The sequence below is a fragment of the Tubulanus polymorphus genome, chromosome 1, assembly GCF_964204645.1.
Source record: "Tubulanus polymorphus chromosome 1, tnTubPoly1.2, whole genome shotgun sequence".
Lineage (NCBI taxonomy): Eukaryota > Metazoa > Nemertea > Palaeonemertea > Tubulaniformes > Tubulanidae > Tubulanus > Tubulanus polymorphus.
In genome coordinates this window covers 21,823,148-21,841,190 of record NC_134025.1, presented here as the reverse complement: position 1 = coordinate 21,841,190, position 18,043 = coordinate 21,823,148, and the positions used below count along the sequence as shown (strand labels likewise).

The 18,043-nt window shown below is 38.9% G+C and overlaps 2 protein-coding genes across 5 annotated transcripts in view; one reads left to right on the top strand and one right to left on the bottom strand.

Moving 5' to 3' along the window:
• The window catches only part of LOC141910136 (E3 ubiquitin-protein ligase TRIM9-like), a 45,488-nt gene extending 31,683 nt beyond the window's left edge, over nucleotides 1-13,805 (top strand). Inside the window, exons 5-8 of the mRNA XM_074800859.1 lie at nucleotides 8,725-8,864; nucleotides 9,533-9,671; nucleotides 10,464-10,688; nucleotides 11,413-13,805. Of these exons, the coding sequence (XP_074656960.1) occupies nucleotides 8,725-8,864; nucleotides 9,533-9,671; nucleotides 10,464-10,688; nucleotides 11,413-11,714 (806 nt within the window). The 3' untranslated portion in view covers nucleotides 11,715-13,805. The remainder of the gene's footprint in view (nucleotides 1-8,724; nucleotides 8,865-9,532; nucleotides 9,672-10,463; nucleotides 10,689-11,412) is intronic.
• A 1,157-nt stretch (nucleotides 13,806-14,962) lies between these two features.
• Nucleotides 14,963-18,043, bottom strand: part of LOC141898129 (ubiquitin-ribosomal protein eS31 fusion protein) — a 147,561-nt gene continuing 144,480 nt past the window's right edge. For 2 of the 4 annotated variants that reach the window (XM_074783960.1, XM_074783959.1), the window contains exons 2-5: nucleotides 17,467-17,535; nucleotides 17,078-17,132; nucleotides 16,291-16,508; nucleotides 14,963-15,160 (exon numbers count right to left, since the gene is read on the bottom strand). In XM_074783960.1, the coding sequence (XP_074640061.1) occupies nucleotides 15,011-15,160; nucleotides 16,291-16,508; nucleotides 17,078-17,132; nucleotides 17,467-17,514 (471 nt within the window). In that variant the 5' untranslated portion in view covers nucleotides 17,515-17,535 and the 3' untranslated portion in view covers nucleotides 14,963-15,010. The remainder of the gene's footprint in view (nucleotides 15,161-16,290; nucleotides 16,509-17,077; nucleotides 17,133-17,466; nucleotides 17,536-18,043) is intronic. The other 2 variants (XM_074783957.1, XM_074783958.1) reach the window with 1 other exon arrangement.

Sequence of the window (18,043 nt, the reverse complement as noted above, 5' to 3'; positions counted from 1 at the left end):
ATTGTGGTTTTTAGGTCGAACTAGTGGCTGTATGTAACTGATATACTCTCCCGATATGAATATCGAAATCTCATCTTCATCTCCTCTCAAGTCGATTTAAGCGTATTGATGTACGAATAATAAAAGCCCCATTCGCGAATTTTTATCCGAAAAGCAGACGCTGTTTTTTCTGCGCGAAATGTTTTTTTACTCAGCGTGATGTTGCGAAGACTTGAAGCCCATTCTGACGAGTTAAATAGTTCTTATATCCCGCTTGTTTTCTGTTCACTCGGGGAGTGTTGAATATCGAAATAATAGGATTGCCAAGGAATTGTTCACTTTTTCTCAGATTGGGCGTAGTATCCCAACTAACCCTGTATATTTAAATTTGTATCATTGATGTCGTCGTGTGAAGCCCAATTTTATGAATGAACCCCTTCAGTGCCGATTGATTGATTAATTCCCAAAAGTGGTGGAGATGATATGAAATCTTTCAAAGATTCCACCTTAGTATATTGAATAACGGGCATACCACTATAATGTGTCTACAGCGTGATGCGGTGTATCGTTAGTTACTAATATCTAACTGTTTGACAGGAGCTGCCATCTTTCAATAGAGATAAAAACTGATTATATCAATACACCGCATTGCAGTGTATTAGAAAAGCCCATCACCCATTTATACACTGCACCGCGGTGTCGACGCACTGAAAGAGTTAATCATTCAATCCACACACAATGTGACCTCTCTTCGCTATAGTCATATGAGTTGATCCTTTGTTTCGTATCAATAGGGGGTCATTAGGATAAGAATTGCTTATTAATTATGAATCATACATCAGGTACCGAGATCTGAGATCTACGGCTCGGTTAATTACGAAGATTCTCCCGCGTAAAATTCAATCAGTTGATGACGGTCGTAGATTGAATGCACGCGTTGAGTCACATTTCACTTCCATTTGGTTTAGTCAGGGGAAATAGAATGGCGAGATAAATGTTTTCGCGATAGATTTCCGTTCGATTTCGATGATGCAGCGTTATAAGCAATTAACTGTGAATTGAGCGAATCAATGAATTTGCGAAATCGCGTTTGAGTGTTGGTCTTTTGTCGGAATGTTAGTTTCTCCATCACATTTCAGAACGAGCGGTTTTAGATACTTGTTTTTCTTTTCCATTTTTTTTTGTATAGTTGTGCATGTTTCTGTTACATACTACACTCATCAGAGATAGATTAATGTTTGGCTGAAAAAATTGATACCTCGTTTCTCATTTCTGCTAAGCTTAAAAGTTTACCCGGCCAGATGCCTATCTACCCTGTGCATTTGTTCTAAATCATGATCAAGCTAACCGTAACAGATCCGGCAGCTATAGAAATGAACTGATTACAAATTTCATAACAGTTTACAGACAATTACGAGAAACAAGGTATCATTTCATTTCAGCCTTAGACATTCTTATGTTGATTATATGTCCTCTTGATTACCATACTGGTATAGAAAAAGGTTTATTGATGTCGTTGATTTTGTCATCTATTTGATGAAGTGCATTATCGTGGGTACCTGATGATCCATTAGTACTAGAATGATAAAAAGGTGCAGCTGAACATGTGGTGCCTCAAGACAACAAACATCAGCGGCCAGTTTAATAGATCAGTTTTAACTTTAGCCAGGGGATTAACTCTATTGACGTTCGAGTTAAACCCTAGGATTAAGTAAAAACTGATACCATCCTATAGCAAGGAAAATGATATGCTATAATGGAACCTCTTACGATAGTAATCATACATCCTAACCGTTGATAAAACACTATGTGATATGTAGAGAATCCCACAACGATAACAAAGAAATTATGTTTCCTAGAGCTAGTATTTTATTCGACGTTTCGACCATATTCTAACAGTCATCTTCAGAAATATTGAGTTACAACAGAAATTATGAAGTATATATACAATCCAGAACAAAGGGACTAATCAAGTGATCAGAAGTGATAGAAACTATTGAGGGAAACCACTGGCTCAAGGAAACATCAGACTTAACATTATTTTTTCGATTGATATGGCTGTATTCTGTAATCATACTTCCATTTGGGGCATCATTTTTTGTCTTTCCAATTGATCATCAATCCGAAATTTTTTTTATGTGCAGGTTCCACTGTGCAATATATAAATGTTTATGTTAGTTAGATACGCAATTGTATAGTTTGTGATACTCGAGCTGTTATTAGTGCTGATTATCGATGATAGCGAATAATAACATTTTTTTTCATTTCGTTACTAACCACATGCATGTGATCATCTCTTCATTATCAGGTCGTTTAAAACGTTTCACGGACAGGGTGAGCAAACTAAACGGTCACCGCACTCGGCCGGGATATCGGACTCTGTATCGCCGCGCGCATAGCCATATCGGTCCGTCTATACGCCCTTTCCTGAAAGTCATGAATGGCGCCGCGACAAAAGGTTTTTATCGCCATGTTTACATTGTTGTTTTCAGTGTTCGCTGCAGTTCTTACTGCCCGGAAAAAGCATGTGGCTTTCGACGTTTCTTGTATTTAAATGTGCCCGAATTTTTGCCTTATTCGTCTTGGGAAAACCTACTTCCCGTGGCTACTTGAACACGGTTAGATTAGAATCGTAATGCGATGTTCCTATCCCCTGGGAGGTGTGAGACCCCAAACCCCGCAATATCTTGTTAAAATGGTTTGGAACTGTATGTTGTCGAGTAATTTTTCATGGTTTGCTTTTGAATTCATGTGCAGACTGCTTGGTTGTTGTTGGGCTTTTACGTAGGCATCAAAAATATATTTCACACCCTTACCTTTCTTTCACTCATGACTCGTGACTAGTTATTTTACCCCATATTCTATCTCAAATGATTCTATTCGTATCCGAGACAGTGTTTCGTTACAATGTACCTTCGATGAATAAGAAAGCCCCGCAATAGAATTTTATGTGATGAAATTTCAAAGATTTATTGAAAATGAACCACAACATTTTGGCTGTTAAAGCCGACAAAGTTGATTTTGTTTAGGTGTTTAGATTTAGCTCTATAAAAGACACATATTATTATTATTAGTATTATTATTATTAGATGGATTTTTCGAAATTCATCACATGGAATTCTTTAGAGGTATTGAATGTAGCCACGTTTTTTTTCAACATTACCATGCCGTATTGATAGCCTACCCTTGAAGTTTGTAAATCCTTACCCTGCTCAATTAGCTTCCGTCTTCACGCATGGCAAGTCTCAAGCACTACCTGGCACCAAGACCAAGACGCTGTTCTTGACACTAAGTGGCTTAGTTTGGCTTAGATTTAGTTGAGTAGGATCAGTTCTTACCAATGATTCGATGACCCTCTTCAGTGAAGCGTCTTTCTCTCACAACTGTGTTCGAAAATTTCTCAATCAGATTTCACGTTTTGGTTAAAACACTGGATATGAACTATGATTTTAACTAGAGTCCACAGTCAAACTTAACGAGTCACGAACTGGGTCCTGGCTTCTGATCTTTTGCAAGAAAACTATAGTATCCTAAAAGAACCCAACATTTGGTCCCTACATCACTAAAAGATATGCATCTTAGAATCATGGACTCTGAAGTCCATGTTAGAATATTGCGGACTTCTTTTGGCAGCTCAAGCAAAGGTTTACCGTATAAGTTAGCCATTCAGTTTTATAACGCGAGATGAAAATGTATTAAGAATAATAGATCCCCATCTATATTCACTCTTGTGAGTTTGAGAACGGCCTACGCGATGAGCAATATCTTTTCGCATTATCGGCGGTTTCCTAACTCGATTTAATGCCGAGTCATGCTGGTTACGTCTTTTTCCTCGGTGGCCTTTTAGCGGCGAATTACTGGTTGTTGGGGTATCGCTGGCAGAAAGTCGATACGTCTCAATTTGATCGCGCAACAAGAGGGGGTGCCGAGGACACGATTTTGTCCCGTTCGCACGCGCGGATGACTAATCGTAAACAATTGCGTAATTAGTGCGCTGTTGCGTCCGACACTTCAGCGCGCTGAGTATGTAATTATATCACTGTTCCTGTCACCGCTTATGAGAGATTTATTTCGATGCTCGTTTTTACCGCAGATACTTGCAGTCTTTCATGTTGTTGTTGTTGCGAAATAGATCGTAAATTTCGTATGTCTCCCGGCGTTCTACGGGTCAGTAATGATTTACGCTAAAGTTTCGTAATTGTATTCTTTGATGTTGTTATCCCTCGAAATGACTCTGCTTATATAAGGCGATTTCAAGGCCAGTATAAGTGGAATTTTTTTGACGCCATAAAAACTGTTGCAATAATGTTTATATACATTGATACCTAGTATGCGTTATTCAAGGGGTTCTGTCCTCCTTGCTTGCCAGGGTTTGAGCTCGCGCCAATACAAACCCTGGCCGCAAACCCTTCATCGGTCTATTTCATCGCCCACAATTTCTGAGACGGACAGATTCCTGCTCAGCGGGCACAAGTCTATATATATCTAGCCAATCAGATGCGTGGTTTTTATAGAACAAATATCGTGCCGGTATAAACGCATCTGATTGGCTAGATATATAGACTGGTGGCCGCTGAGCGGGAACCTGTCCGCCCAAGAAATCATGGGCGATGTAATAGACCAACGGTTTGCGGCCAGGGTTTGTATTGGCGTGAGCTCTAGCGGTCGCCAATCAAACCCTGGCAAGCAAGGATGGGGTTCTGTGTGCGTTGATATGCACTACGTCATCAATATTGGCGTTTAAAAAAACAATTTGAATTGCGAATTTGGGGTTTATTTCGTAATTGGATTACTCTTGTTTTATTTTTGATACATTTTGATAACTGTATGTGAGAGGATGCACACTACATCATGTGCACTATGTTATCAATATGTCAGAGCTAGAGATGATTCAATTCAATTCAATAATCGATATATTCAAATCCAAAATCGATCCCTTATTATCATGTAGTTTTATGCTATATTTTCAATGTCAACGATGTTGAGCAAAAGGCTCAAACAGAACCCCTTAAATAACGCATAGTAGTTATCAACGTATATAAAGATGATTGTAATGGTTTTAACAGCGTCAAAAAGCCAGCGATACTTAATTCGATGGAATGAAAAAACGAAATCGAATTAATTCCGCATCAAGCCGTTGTCGGTTGACGACCAATTCGCGCGTCTCGTTCATGTTGTGATTTTTGATCGAGCCGGGAGTTTATGACTGAGCCGATAAAACTGCTCTCTCTCGCGCGCGTCTTCTGGGATTACGCCGTTTGATGACTCAATGAGCTTAATAGGGAAAGTGCCGATCGGTAAAAAAATGTCTAGCCCGAGGGTCACCGTTACGAAGCTGGAACAAATGAGCTTCGTTCATAATAGACATTATGCTACGTAGATATGGCGGATTCCTTTACTTAAATATAGTTGACTCGGGGAAAGAACTCGGTAAATTTTTTTAAAGCCTTCTAATTTTTGTGTGAAAGCACTCCCTTGGTTCCACTCTCTTCTAATAGCATTTGTCGTACGGTGTTGTCAAGAATCTAGTCTAAGCAAATATGCCTTTTTTATTCGGTGACTCAATTGTAGACAATGAAAAAAATTTGATTATGGCTGTCATGTTGATATTTACCGACTCCGTAGCTTCCATAAAGGTAGCAAGTCATGTACAGCAAATAAGATATGTTTATGAGACCTGATAACCTTGTGTGTGTGTATGTTTGGAGAACTATACCCAGGGGGCTCGATAATCTGCAATCATTTCTAGTTGTCATGTCCACAGGCTTTGCTTCGTGTTGTCGGGCGCAGCGGCTATTTCAGCACCACAAATTCCTGATCACGAATTTGGCCCAAGCCTGTCGCATGTAAACCACGCACTCGATGCTAAACAATGCTTAAAAAAAGCAAAGTGAGTCACTTCCTGGAACCAGTTGCAATTCATATGCAATGATTTCACCCATGCTAAAATTTGGCCCAGGCCTGGTGCGAACAGGCAAACCAGCCACGGTTCCGTTTGGTACCCGTGTGAACAGTTGTTCCGGGCCTAAAATGCTTGTGCGATCGCGGCTAATTGTACCCGGTCTCGGATTCAACTTCACCGACGGACAACAGACGCTGTGATGGCAGCGTATTACAACACGGTAATGGCTTATCAAGTATTTGTTAAACCGTAGTCGGTCTGGCGCCAAAACCTCCTTCAAATATTTATGAAATAACTCTTCACGACTGCTGAAATGCCGCGGCTGTCCACTTATTGATAGGAACGGAGATCGCGATTACGCGCCCACACAAATAAAAACGAATTTTTTCATTGAATTGGTGCTCATTTGCCGAAGTGTTACTCTTGTCTGTTGTTGACTACTGTCCCACTTGATACGTGTATGGCACAGGCGGATATTAGTCGCTGAATTTTCTCTAAACTGTAATCAAACATTTTCTTGACAACTTCATAATAACAAAATGGCGGCTAGTATATGTAATATTCTTTTGAAGATGAATATTCTGACGCGTATTTTTCCTACTTATGAAATACCTTTCATCCCCTGACTGATATTCAATGGGGGAAAAAATGACGAAATGACAGATATGAAAAGCTGATTATTTTCTGTATAAAAATGAAAAGGGTGTTTGCGTGTTTTCGTGTTTTGATATGGTTTTATGGCGAGTAACAGTTGGGGGTAATATCATGAGATGAATTGATACCGTGAGAGAGTAGTATCTGACGTCAAAATAATCGCATTTTCCAAGCACAATTTACCATTCCACATTTCGGCTATGTATATCCACTGTGTTATTGTTAGAAATTTCCAATTGAGTACTCAGGATTTAAACAAAAAAATTCTCTATATTTGACCACCGATCACACTATCTGTACTTCGTTTTCTGATTTCAATATTAAATCCCCTGTTTCGCTCCTGGCAGTTGGTGATTTTGTAAGGGGACACCAAAACATAACAAATCAAACGAAATCTACCGTGTCAATCCCAATTTCAAGATAAAAAAGGGGTTTTATTGGAAGTGAAATGTAATTCATTTTACGAAGAACCTACGTGAACCTGAAATGATTATTGCATGAAGGTCTTAGAAGTAAATATTTGATTGTGCAGTTAAATAATTGATGATATAGATGAAATTTAATATACACCTCAGATAGATGTATGTCGGAACTATGGCTTCAGCATTAATCAATTTTGAATGCGAATAGCTATGATTGACTATACAGTAACATTGACTATTCTTGGTTGAATTTAATCAAACTGGAAATGACTCCTCTTGCTCCAGTTTTCCAGCTCGAACTCCCAACGGGGAACTGCCAATGCTGCTCTGGCAATCAAGGATTCCACTCATGGCAGGCGAGGATGAAAATTATATCCAAATTTTGCGAGAAATCTTCACCAAAATTTTTTTACACTGACTTTCTGAAGGGTACTTTGAAAATTTCAAGGGGTTCATTCGCTACCCCCAAACCCCTCCCTTGACACGGGCCTGCTTAGATATATCTATACACTTTAAGAATTTTTCATCTTTGGCTGAATTATTGACGAATTTCGATCGTATATCCATCCTACACGGATATTGTGTATCTTCTCTTGACTTATAAGTAAATTATCTCATAAGTTGATAAGTGAATTACGATAGTATTGGATCTCTCAACAATGCGTGCCAGGGTGTTAATATAGCGCTCGGTTTGACTGAATGCGATCACCCAGATCACGAACACCACCGACATACCTAAGACTGCAACGCTATCGATTATTTCCTGAAATTATATTAGTTCTATATGTAATAATGATCGATTTTGCACTTAAAGTTTCGCCCAACCCTTATTACAATCGTATATCATGTACGCGTCAGACTCGTTAATTATTGATCCGTACTTATTTCGCGCAGTCTGGAAATATTATACCGAGAAATGTTCGAATAAGTGAAAAATGTTTTGAAAAAATACCACCGTTTTCTGAAATACAGTAGAATCCGCTTTAATCGGATCATTTGGTACCAACAAAATTCCTCCGGTTTGCGGGAAATCCGTATCGAGAGTCATTTTCCTGTATATTGATGAACAGATGGAATGCAAATATTGTCCGGATAGGACCAAAATCCGGATTGAGCAGATGCGGATTAAACGGATTAGACCGTAAATAATCGAAGAATTCGAGATGTATAAATCTGGATTCGATTAAATCTGACGGCATTATTTGTGTGTGAAAATACTGATTAGTCGAAAAAGTTTGAATACTTCTAATCGGAAGGCTTTGTGTGTTTTGTTACACAGAATAGCTAACGTGTTTATCTCCTGGGCCCAGTTTCACAAATTCAAACTCAAAATTTGGTGTAATCGCTATTGGTTACTACATATCTTCAATGAGGACAACAATTCAAACTAAACACTTTTTCGTGAAATTGGGCCCTGAGCATTAGTAATGTTGAGGAGTTGTAGACAAAAAGATCGGGGGGGGGGGGGAAACATAAATGAAATTCGGTAAACCAGCTTTCTGCACACCTACTGGTGTGAATATCCGGCACGATTTTTTATGAGCGTCTTTGTCGATTGTTGTCATGTCTGTCTGTCGTTTTTGAAAAGCGAGATGCTCGCCGATTGAGCGCACGCGACACCAACAAGTGTTAATCCGCATTCAGGCGTCGTTTGGCAACCGGAAACGAAACCGCGGTTCGCTAATGAGATTTCGGTATTATGGCGACAACGCGACGACGTTCATGACGTTCACTCCGCTAACAAGGTGCCGTTCTGTCTCGTTTCAGCTCCCGGTGCTCCGATGATTATCCCCGAAGAGTGCAGCGCCGAGAATAACAGCGTGACAATCGCCTGGCAGCCTCATCCCGGCAGTATCGTCGACGTGTACACGCTCGAATTGGATGACGGTTGTAACGGGCCCTTCAGGGTAAGATATTACCGATAATACTCGTCTCCCTGTAGAAAAAATTGTGTATTCTAAACGAGAATTAGTACACTGTATCTCGTGGATGTATTAATACATTATAACAGATTGAGTAGACTCAGTAGTACGATTTTCTTAACTCCAATTCTTCGGGATAATGAAGCAGCATGCTACACCCCAGACGATTAGCGTGACTTCACACAACAATGGCAAATATCTGAAGGGCTGGTTCCAATACCGAGTTTCGCAAAAAATGTTTTATTTCTTCATCGTAATTTCTTAATTCTTTTCATAAAGCAGAGCCCTGGCTGCTGACTGATACGTGTGAATAAAATGAAAAAAAGCTCACGATTCAAATTCAAAAAAATATTTTTTTCACACGCATTTCTAAAAAAATTAGCAAGCTTAAAGTAAATGTATCTCAAATATGATGAAGACGGTTGCGAAATTTCGGTTTTAACAATTGGCTACTTGAAAATCCAGGTTGTAAATAGAGTAAACAAGTGCCCATTATTGTTTGAATTGATTCTACTTAATTTTGCATAATTTCATGTCAAGTGTACACGCACTTAAGATTCACAAGTGTGACGAAGAAGCGTACTATATATGAGTTGTGTGTATATCTTGTTGTTTACGTAATCGGCTCTCTAAATTGTATTTGTATTTTGTAGGAAGTGTATTGCGGTCGCGAGACGATATGCACCGTAGACGGGCTTCACTTCGATAGTATGTACCACGCCCGCATTAAGGCGTTGAATCATGCCGGCGAAAGTGAATACAGTGGTCCGATAGCGTTACAAACAGCCGAAGGTATAACGCGATATTCTATATTCAATTCTCGCTATGTTGATTGAAATAAGGGTTGGGTCCAAAGTCAGGGTAAGACAGTATTGGAAGGAAATTCTAGGGTACTGGTCTCATCTGAAGGCACAACCAGTATCCAAGCTAAGGTGCCAAGCCTTTGGGGGAGGTAATGGGGAAATTTGAAAATTTGGCACCATTTTATGGCTTTTAGAGGGCTTCTAGAGACTAACATAGTAATCCAGAAATACCCAAAACCAATACAAGATTTCAGGAGATGCATATAGGAATCATTTTCTTTTTTCATCTATTGAAAGCTGGTAAACAGGTCGGAATCACAGGAAATGTTTTATATCAGGCCTAAATCATGATAGATTTAAAAAAAAGACACTGCCTGTTCAAGGGGCACTCATGGTTTGGAAGAGGGCACTTGACACTCTGAGAAGGGCAAAAAAAATGGCACTTTTTGCGGAAATTTTAACTGAAGGGGCGCGCTGACACAGTTTTGCCTAAGATTAGGGGCACTTTTCCTTTTGGAATTTTGGAATTTGGAATTTGGCACTTTTGGAATAGGGCACATAACATATAGATTAATGTGAATACAGGATGATTTTGGTGGATTTTTAACAATGAAGGGCACTAGTCCTTTTTTAAGGGGCACAGTAAACCTAGAATCTTTGACGTGACCGTGAAACGTGCCGTCAAAAATATTGGCGGTGAATTTCAGTCCGATTCGCAGCGGATCAGTCTGTCGAACTGGCTCAACTGATTTATTCTTCATTTTCGCGTCTTATCTTATAGTTGCATGGTTTACCTTGGAGAAATTGACAGCTCACCCGGAACTGGTGTTCTCGAATGAGAACTCAACGGTAACGTCGAGCAGTTTCGACGACAGGGTCGTGTTGGGCCAGATCGGCTTCTCGAAAGGAATTCACTATTGGGAGATTACGATTGATCGCTACGACAATCAACCAGATCCAGTGTTCGGAATCGCAAGATTCGACGTCAATAAAGAAATGACTCTAGGTGAGATATTCAAGAGATAGATTTCGTATAATGTGGCAGCAGCACTTACTACGCAGATGGCAGCACTTGCTAGAGCAATGTGTACTGTTTGACAATCAATGGACCCTTAGATTAAAATACCAACAGCTATGGGAGGTTAAGAGTTTGCTATTTCTGAGGGGCCAGTTTCATAGAAAAAGTTTTACTTAAATTTCTGATTTAATTGTTATAGGTTACTTAACGTTTTCAATGAGTGCATCAATTCTAACTGAAGTTTAAGCTTAAATTTTTTTTGTACAGTATCTGGCCTAAACCTGGGACTTATAATATGGGACTGGGACTAAGCTTTTCCTACACTAGAGACCAGGACTATATGCTAACTTGAGATGGTCAGTGGCCAAGTGGTTTAAGTCGTCAGTCTTTCAAACACTGGGCCTCGTCAAACCAAAGTTCCTGGGTTCTTACAGTTCCCTTGTTAAAGGTTGTTCTGTAGCCTTTTAATAGGACAAACAAGATCTTGATCGAAACTGCGGCCCTCTTGACTTGAGGCACTTTATCCTGCAGTTGGACATAAGGCCAGTTTCATCCATCTGTAGCTACCTGCAGCGCCTCATCTCATGTCAAGCCCGTCAGTTTCTGCTAGTTGGCCATTAAGAGCCAATTCTGGAATCAATACCAGTATCAAAAATTGTGGACAAAGCCTCGTAGTTCGTGAATTGATATTAATTCATGGTATTGTTTGCAGGTAAAGATGATAAAGGCTGGGGAATGTATATAGATAGTCATCGGAGTTGGTTTCGACACGGCGGTGAACATACAGGCCGTACGGACGGCGGAATCGGAAAAGGTTGCATCGTCGGCGCGTTACTCGACCTTAATCAAGGGACGCTCAGTTTTTACGTGAACGACGAACCCCACGGACCGATTGCCTTCACGAATTTAGAAGGCGTATTTTTCCCGGCGATCAGCTTGAACCGGAATACTCAATGTACGATTCATACGGGATTGGACGTTCCTTTCGAGAAGGAAATATTCGATAGACAATGATCGAAAAGACGACCGGTTCATCAAACAATATCCTCCTTCAATATTAGGACAATCATTTGGAAATATAGCAAAGCTAACTTTATCTGGATTATCATGAGCCAGGCCCGTACACAGACTCTACTTTGGGTGGGTGTGGATTCAAATATGGTGGAGCCGGCAATAGCATGCGTGAAGCTCCCTGCAGGGGTTTAAGAAAATTTTGAAAACTTGAAGCGTTTGAGAGATATTTCCAGTCAATGTTAGTGAATATTTAATATTACAAAGTCACTGAAACACTATGCGTAATCCAATAAATTTTCTCACACAAAAAGTATTGGGGAGGTTCGTTCACACCTTCCTGGGTACGGGCCTGTGAGCCGTCTAAATTTATCACGCAAGTTTTAAGAGATCCGTGCCTTAGAATGCAAACGGTCTGTTAAATGATTATCACCTGGTTATTTTTAGGATTCAAATAGGGTCAAATTCTCAATTCGTGGATCTGGATCCGAAGTCTTACCAATCCGGATCAAGCAGGCTTAGCTGTGTATATGTTTGTATCAATATTCGTAATGATTTTGGAGAAATTCCTTTCACTGCAAACAGTGTTAACCATTTCAACATGTGTAATTCAATTAAAAACATTCCCAGTCACTGGTTTCGTTTAGTAGGTATCGATGTGTAGCTTGGACCCAACCCTTTTCTTTTTGACAGTAAACACTATAAAATTCACTACTAATACCAGATATTTTATCACCACACTTTCAATAAGTGATCATCAGACTCACCAATAATTGTGATGTCTGAGGGTTGGGTTCAGGCTGCAGATTGATACGATGTACTTGCACAAAGTTGAGTAAGGCAATTGAAATATTAGATTACATTAACAATGCACTGGCATTTTTACAAATTCTGTCTCAAAAAACCATTTCTATACAGTTAACTGGTATATTATTTCAATGAAATGTTCTTCCTTTCATTAGAACAATCTGCCGTTTACTAACTATTTGTCATAATTTTTTGGTTACTAAAATTTCAAATTGTTTTAAAGATACGAGATAATGGTTTTCTAATCAATTGATTGTTATAATTGTTTTTCTCATTGTACATTGCATGTGAAATTTGTAAATATCTAAATTATGTTTGTATAGAAAAAAAAGTTAATGTATGAGTTTCATCATATATAAAAATGTGTTGACAATTAGAAATTTTCTGCTCAGTGTATGCAGCAGTATTCTTCAGAGCTGCTCGGCGTATACGGGCGTAAACCTAATTTATATTGTTAGTTTGACCAGAAGCCCCGATTTCCCATGGACGTCTGAAAATATTGAAGGCTTTGGCATCTGCACGTATTCAGGTTGTGCCTGGTGTCATCCTTAGCTGAAGATAACACCGATATCTTGACTCGTCTAGCTTCAGTGAATGGCTTTACTAGTACTGTACAAATACCAGGCATATTTTTAAATTATGTAGCTTATATCTAAACGGTAATCTTGATTTAGTTTGTCTTAGTTCTATTTTACAAAACATGTACATGACGGAGTGCAATAAGGTATTAGAAGAATATAGAATTGGGTTTAAAAAATTGCAGCTGGTCAATGAGTAATTAATAGTAAACTTGCTTAACCCTTTCAGTGCTGGCTAATTAATACCCTATAGTGCTGAAGATAATTTGAAAATACTGAAAAATTCCACCCTAGTGTGTTGAATAACGGGAATAGCACTATAGTGCGTCTACTCCATGGCGCAGTATATCGTTAGTTACTAATATTTCACTATGTTTGACAGGTGCTGCCATCTTTCAAGAGAGTAATTACTAATTAAATCAATACACCGCAGTGCGGTGTACTAGCAAAACCCATCACTGATTCGTACACCGCACTGCGGTGTAGAAGCACTGAAAGGGTTAATGCGGACATTAGTATTCTGTAAATTTCGTGTTATATGATTTTTCATACAGATTTTCGTGTAATCGTGATTAAGCAGGTCTTATTGTACGGTGTATATGATCCTTCAACATATCATACGAGTGATGGTAAAATCGTTCAATTTTTTTCATGAGGCCCCGATTCATTTTTGTTTTTCTGTGATAATAATGTAGAATTTGTAAATGACTTCGTGTAAAAATAAATGATGTGTACTAATGATAATTTGGGCTTTCAATTGTGACAGTTATCAATTTTCCAATGTACTTCTACAGACTTATTTATGACTCAAAGTAGACTCAGTCTATCTCAGACACTTGAGTATCACCTATCTCCCTCACAGTCTTAAGCATGCAGTCAACTGTAAATTTATCATAAAAGACATCATTCCTGCAAACTGTCCTAAAACTCTTTCAGCGCCGAGTTATTTATCCCCGAAAGTGCTGGAGATGATTTAGTTAAACAATTCCATCCCTGTGTTGAAAATAATTGGCATAGCGTTTCACCGTTGCAGCCGGTGTGTCGATAGTTACTGATGTATCACTGTTTAACAGGTGCTGCCATCTTTCAATACAGATAAGAACTGATTCCATCAGTTCACTGCAATAAGTCTATCACCGTCCAATTTATACAATGCGGTGTAAATGCACTGAACGGGTTTATGAATATTCTGAGAAAGGGTTTAAGAATATCCTGAGAAGCGATACTCATAGACCTCAGTCATTTAACTATGATACTGAACCAATCACCACAGATGGCTGCTGACAATTAAGTTCTCACTACCTAACCTAGCAACGTCAACGTGGTACAGGGTGACCTGCTCATAGGCCAAACCGGACTACCTGGTAGCAAAACACATGATAAAATACAAATTGCATACCTTGCGATGGTGGTGTGTGTACTATGGACCAGGATGGTTTATGGAACTGACACTCGTCCCAAGGTTGATACCTTGTCTTTATCTAGATCTTGGAGCAAATCCCTTCGACAGTGGAATGTAATTATTCACAAACTTGGATACGATTTATTATTGGTCATAATTTTATCCTACGACAAATTGATTTTCATACCAGATAAAATGATGTTATAACGAACAAATTTGCTCTCGCAACAAGGTTCCACTATACAGGTATATGTGTACGGTCTGGGCACACAATCGACTCCAGGGTAAACATTGTCTACTGCATATTACCATATTATGCAAGAAGAGACTTCGAACGATATCCTCGTAAGAAAAGACAGGGAAATCAGTCACGAGGACTGTCGATACAAGACCATCGATATGTTTTAATGATACACCGATCTTAAAACCTCGAAAATGAACAATCACAAAAAGAAAAGCCGCAATTCTAATAACTTTTTTTTCATTTATTTTTCTAAATGTTACATATTCATTTACTTGTCCTCGGGCTTGTTATAAACGTATGTAAGGCAACATTTGCCGCAGTACTGTCTATCGAAGTGAGAAGCCATGAACACACCGGCACCGCAATCATCATTCGGGCATTCTCGTCTTAAACGCGTGATCTTACCATTCTCGTCAACCTGCAAAGATAAGTAAATCCAAGTATCACATAAACCTTGATACCATATCAATACCAATTCTCATTTGCTCATCCCGAGTCACGAACAAGAAAATTTGCACACATCATTTTATTTCCAATACCTATGGAACTACCGAAGGTCCTCAATAATAGTGGTGATGTACTACTGTTTGTCTCAGAAAATGGTAACGCAAACTTTGGTTATAATCACCGAAATATAATTCATAGGTGTCCTAAGCATTTTCATCATAGACAAACAAACTAGATCTATAACTATAAATCTTGAATAATGAATACAGTGACAGTTACATCAGTTAAATCCTGATTTAATATCATCTGCAAACTGTCAGCAGCCAGACTTGACTACCTGATATCTCGAATTGTAGTAGTTTTCACCAAAAAAAAAAGACTCGAGTCATTTGACATCAAAATAGAAGTTCAAGTGAAATTGAATTAGAGATTATAATGATTTTGAGAGAATTTTGACATTTCGAAGTAGTTGAGCTCTTGAAACAGAGTTGAAACGTATGCGGTATGCGGGTTCAATTAAATCTGACAATAAGATTGACAGCAAGACTAAGTTAATTGAAAAGTTCCATAAAAAAAAAACAAGTTTGCCTCAGCAAATGGTAACGCTAACTTAGAATTTTATACACAGATAATTCATCGGTGTCCTAAGCATTTTCATCACCGACAAACTTAGTTAAACCCAAATATTTAAGATTGTTAACAACGTTTTAAGATTTCAATCGACCAACTGAATTCGCTTTTGCCCAATCATTTCATGCAATGGGTCAATTATATGAGTTGGTGCACATTGGGAACATGAACAACCGCGGAGTCAATGACAGAGAGTGAAGTAATAGACCAGAAAAACAGGCTTTAATAATCCGCAGCTGGATTTAAAATCCCATTTCTAAGGCAGTCTAGGGTCAACTGATGGACAATTTCAGCTAATTCCTGGAACCGATTCCACAAGTCCTGTTTAAATTCGAACTGATTTTTACTCCAGAGCCATATATCATATGTTGTTATAATCACAACAATTGTACTGGACCCAGGGATATCAAAGCTAAAACCTAGCCTTCAGGCCCAAGTTATGTACATTACTAGACCAACAATTATAATTACCTTGTAGAATTTCAGAACGGCAAGCTTGACCTTCTTCTTCTTGTGCTTGTTCTTCTTCGGTGTCGTGTAATTCTTCTTCTTACGTTTTTTGGCGCCACCACGCAGACGCAACACCAGATGCAACGTAGACTCTTTCTGAATGTTGTAGTCGGATAACGTTCGGCCGTCTTCGAGTTGTTTGCCGGCGAAGATCAACCTCTGCTGGTCGGGAGGAATTCCTAATGTCAACGAAAAGAACATATACAGGATTGAAAGGTCTACCTCAAGATAATCAATTGTAAAAATTGAAAATTAAACCTTCGGCAAGTTGACTCAGTTAATGGTAACGCTTTACTTAGTATTCAATCAACAGTTTCATAGGTGTCCTAAGCATTTTCATCATTGTCAACCGTGTTCAGAAATGTCGCGCAAGACGAATACATCGGAACTGAATAGATAGGGTCAAGATTCGCAACATTCAACTCATACGAGTGGCTATTGCTCCATCGACTTGTTCTTACCATGTTTTAATGAAAGACCAGACACTAAGTCATTACACAGGGTGGCCCATTCACAAATCTGAGCTTTTGATGTGATTACAAAAAATTCCCCGAGTGAATTTTCTCGGTTAATATTCGCATTCCCTGAGATTCCAAGGTTTTTTTTCATCAAGGTGTCAAATTCCCAGATTTTTCTGATGCCCCGAAGTTTTCAAGGTCAGTGGCCACTCTGTTTCATGACCAACAAGAAAGCAACAACAACTGAGAGATAAGATTCTAGACTATATGGGGGCACGGGCCTTTCTCACCTTCCTTATCCTGGATTTTAGCTTTTACATTTTCGATAGTATCACTGGGTTCGACCTGAAAATAGACAATATGGAAATTTTGAGCCTAGAGTTATAATAAGCCAGTTAATGGACATGAAAGGTAATACTCGTTCAGAACTGACTGCCTGTCATTTCTCTTCAGGAAAGTATCAATACTAGTGAGAATATTTCGAGATCAAAAATAGTATAACAGAAAATGAAAAGCAAATTAATCTGATTTTGAGCATATTTTCTATTTTTGAGCCGTAAAATGATAAAAATAGTTCGGCTATTGTTGGACATCGAAAAGGTAAAAAGTGTGGCAATCAGATCTGAACGCTGTTACGTATTTACTCATTTAGGCAAAATATGGAATATATTTTACAAACCTCAAGGGTGATGGTCTTCCCGGTGAGTGTCTTTACGAAGATCTGCATCTTCTACACTCTCTTGTGCCTACAATCATAATGATGGATAACAAGATTTATCATGTGTGAAAAGAAAATTGAAGTTGTTCATGTTGTATTTAGGCGTCATCCTCATCAGCATGGAACTCAGTATGCCTCGGCTATGAGAATGATAAGCCTGAACTATGGCAGTATTCATTATCATGGAATCAACACACCAGACTCCAATTCGACTTCGAAGACTTTGGGTTGCCTATACAGCGTGATCTGGCCCCTGCATCCAAATGAAATATCATATGAGCTATGACTTTTTCAGTACGCTCAAATATGTCTAGAAGTCAGGGCCTATTTATTGTCAAGGCATCACGTCACATGGCATGAAGAAACTACCATACATACATACATACAGCAGTATGGAAAAGGGCACAGGCCAGCCAGAGTCTCCAGGCCATCAAACAAAGTTATCTAATTTAAACACTTGCATCTATAGGTATGAGTACGATTTGAAAAGTTGCACCCACAGACTCACTGCATGGATAAATAACTGTTAGATGGAGTA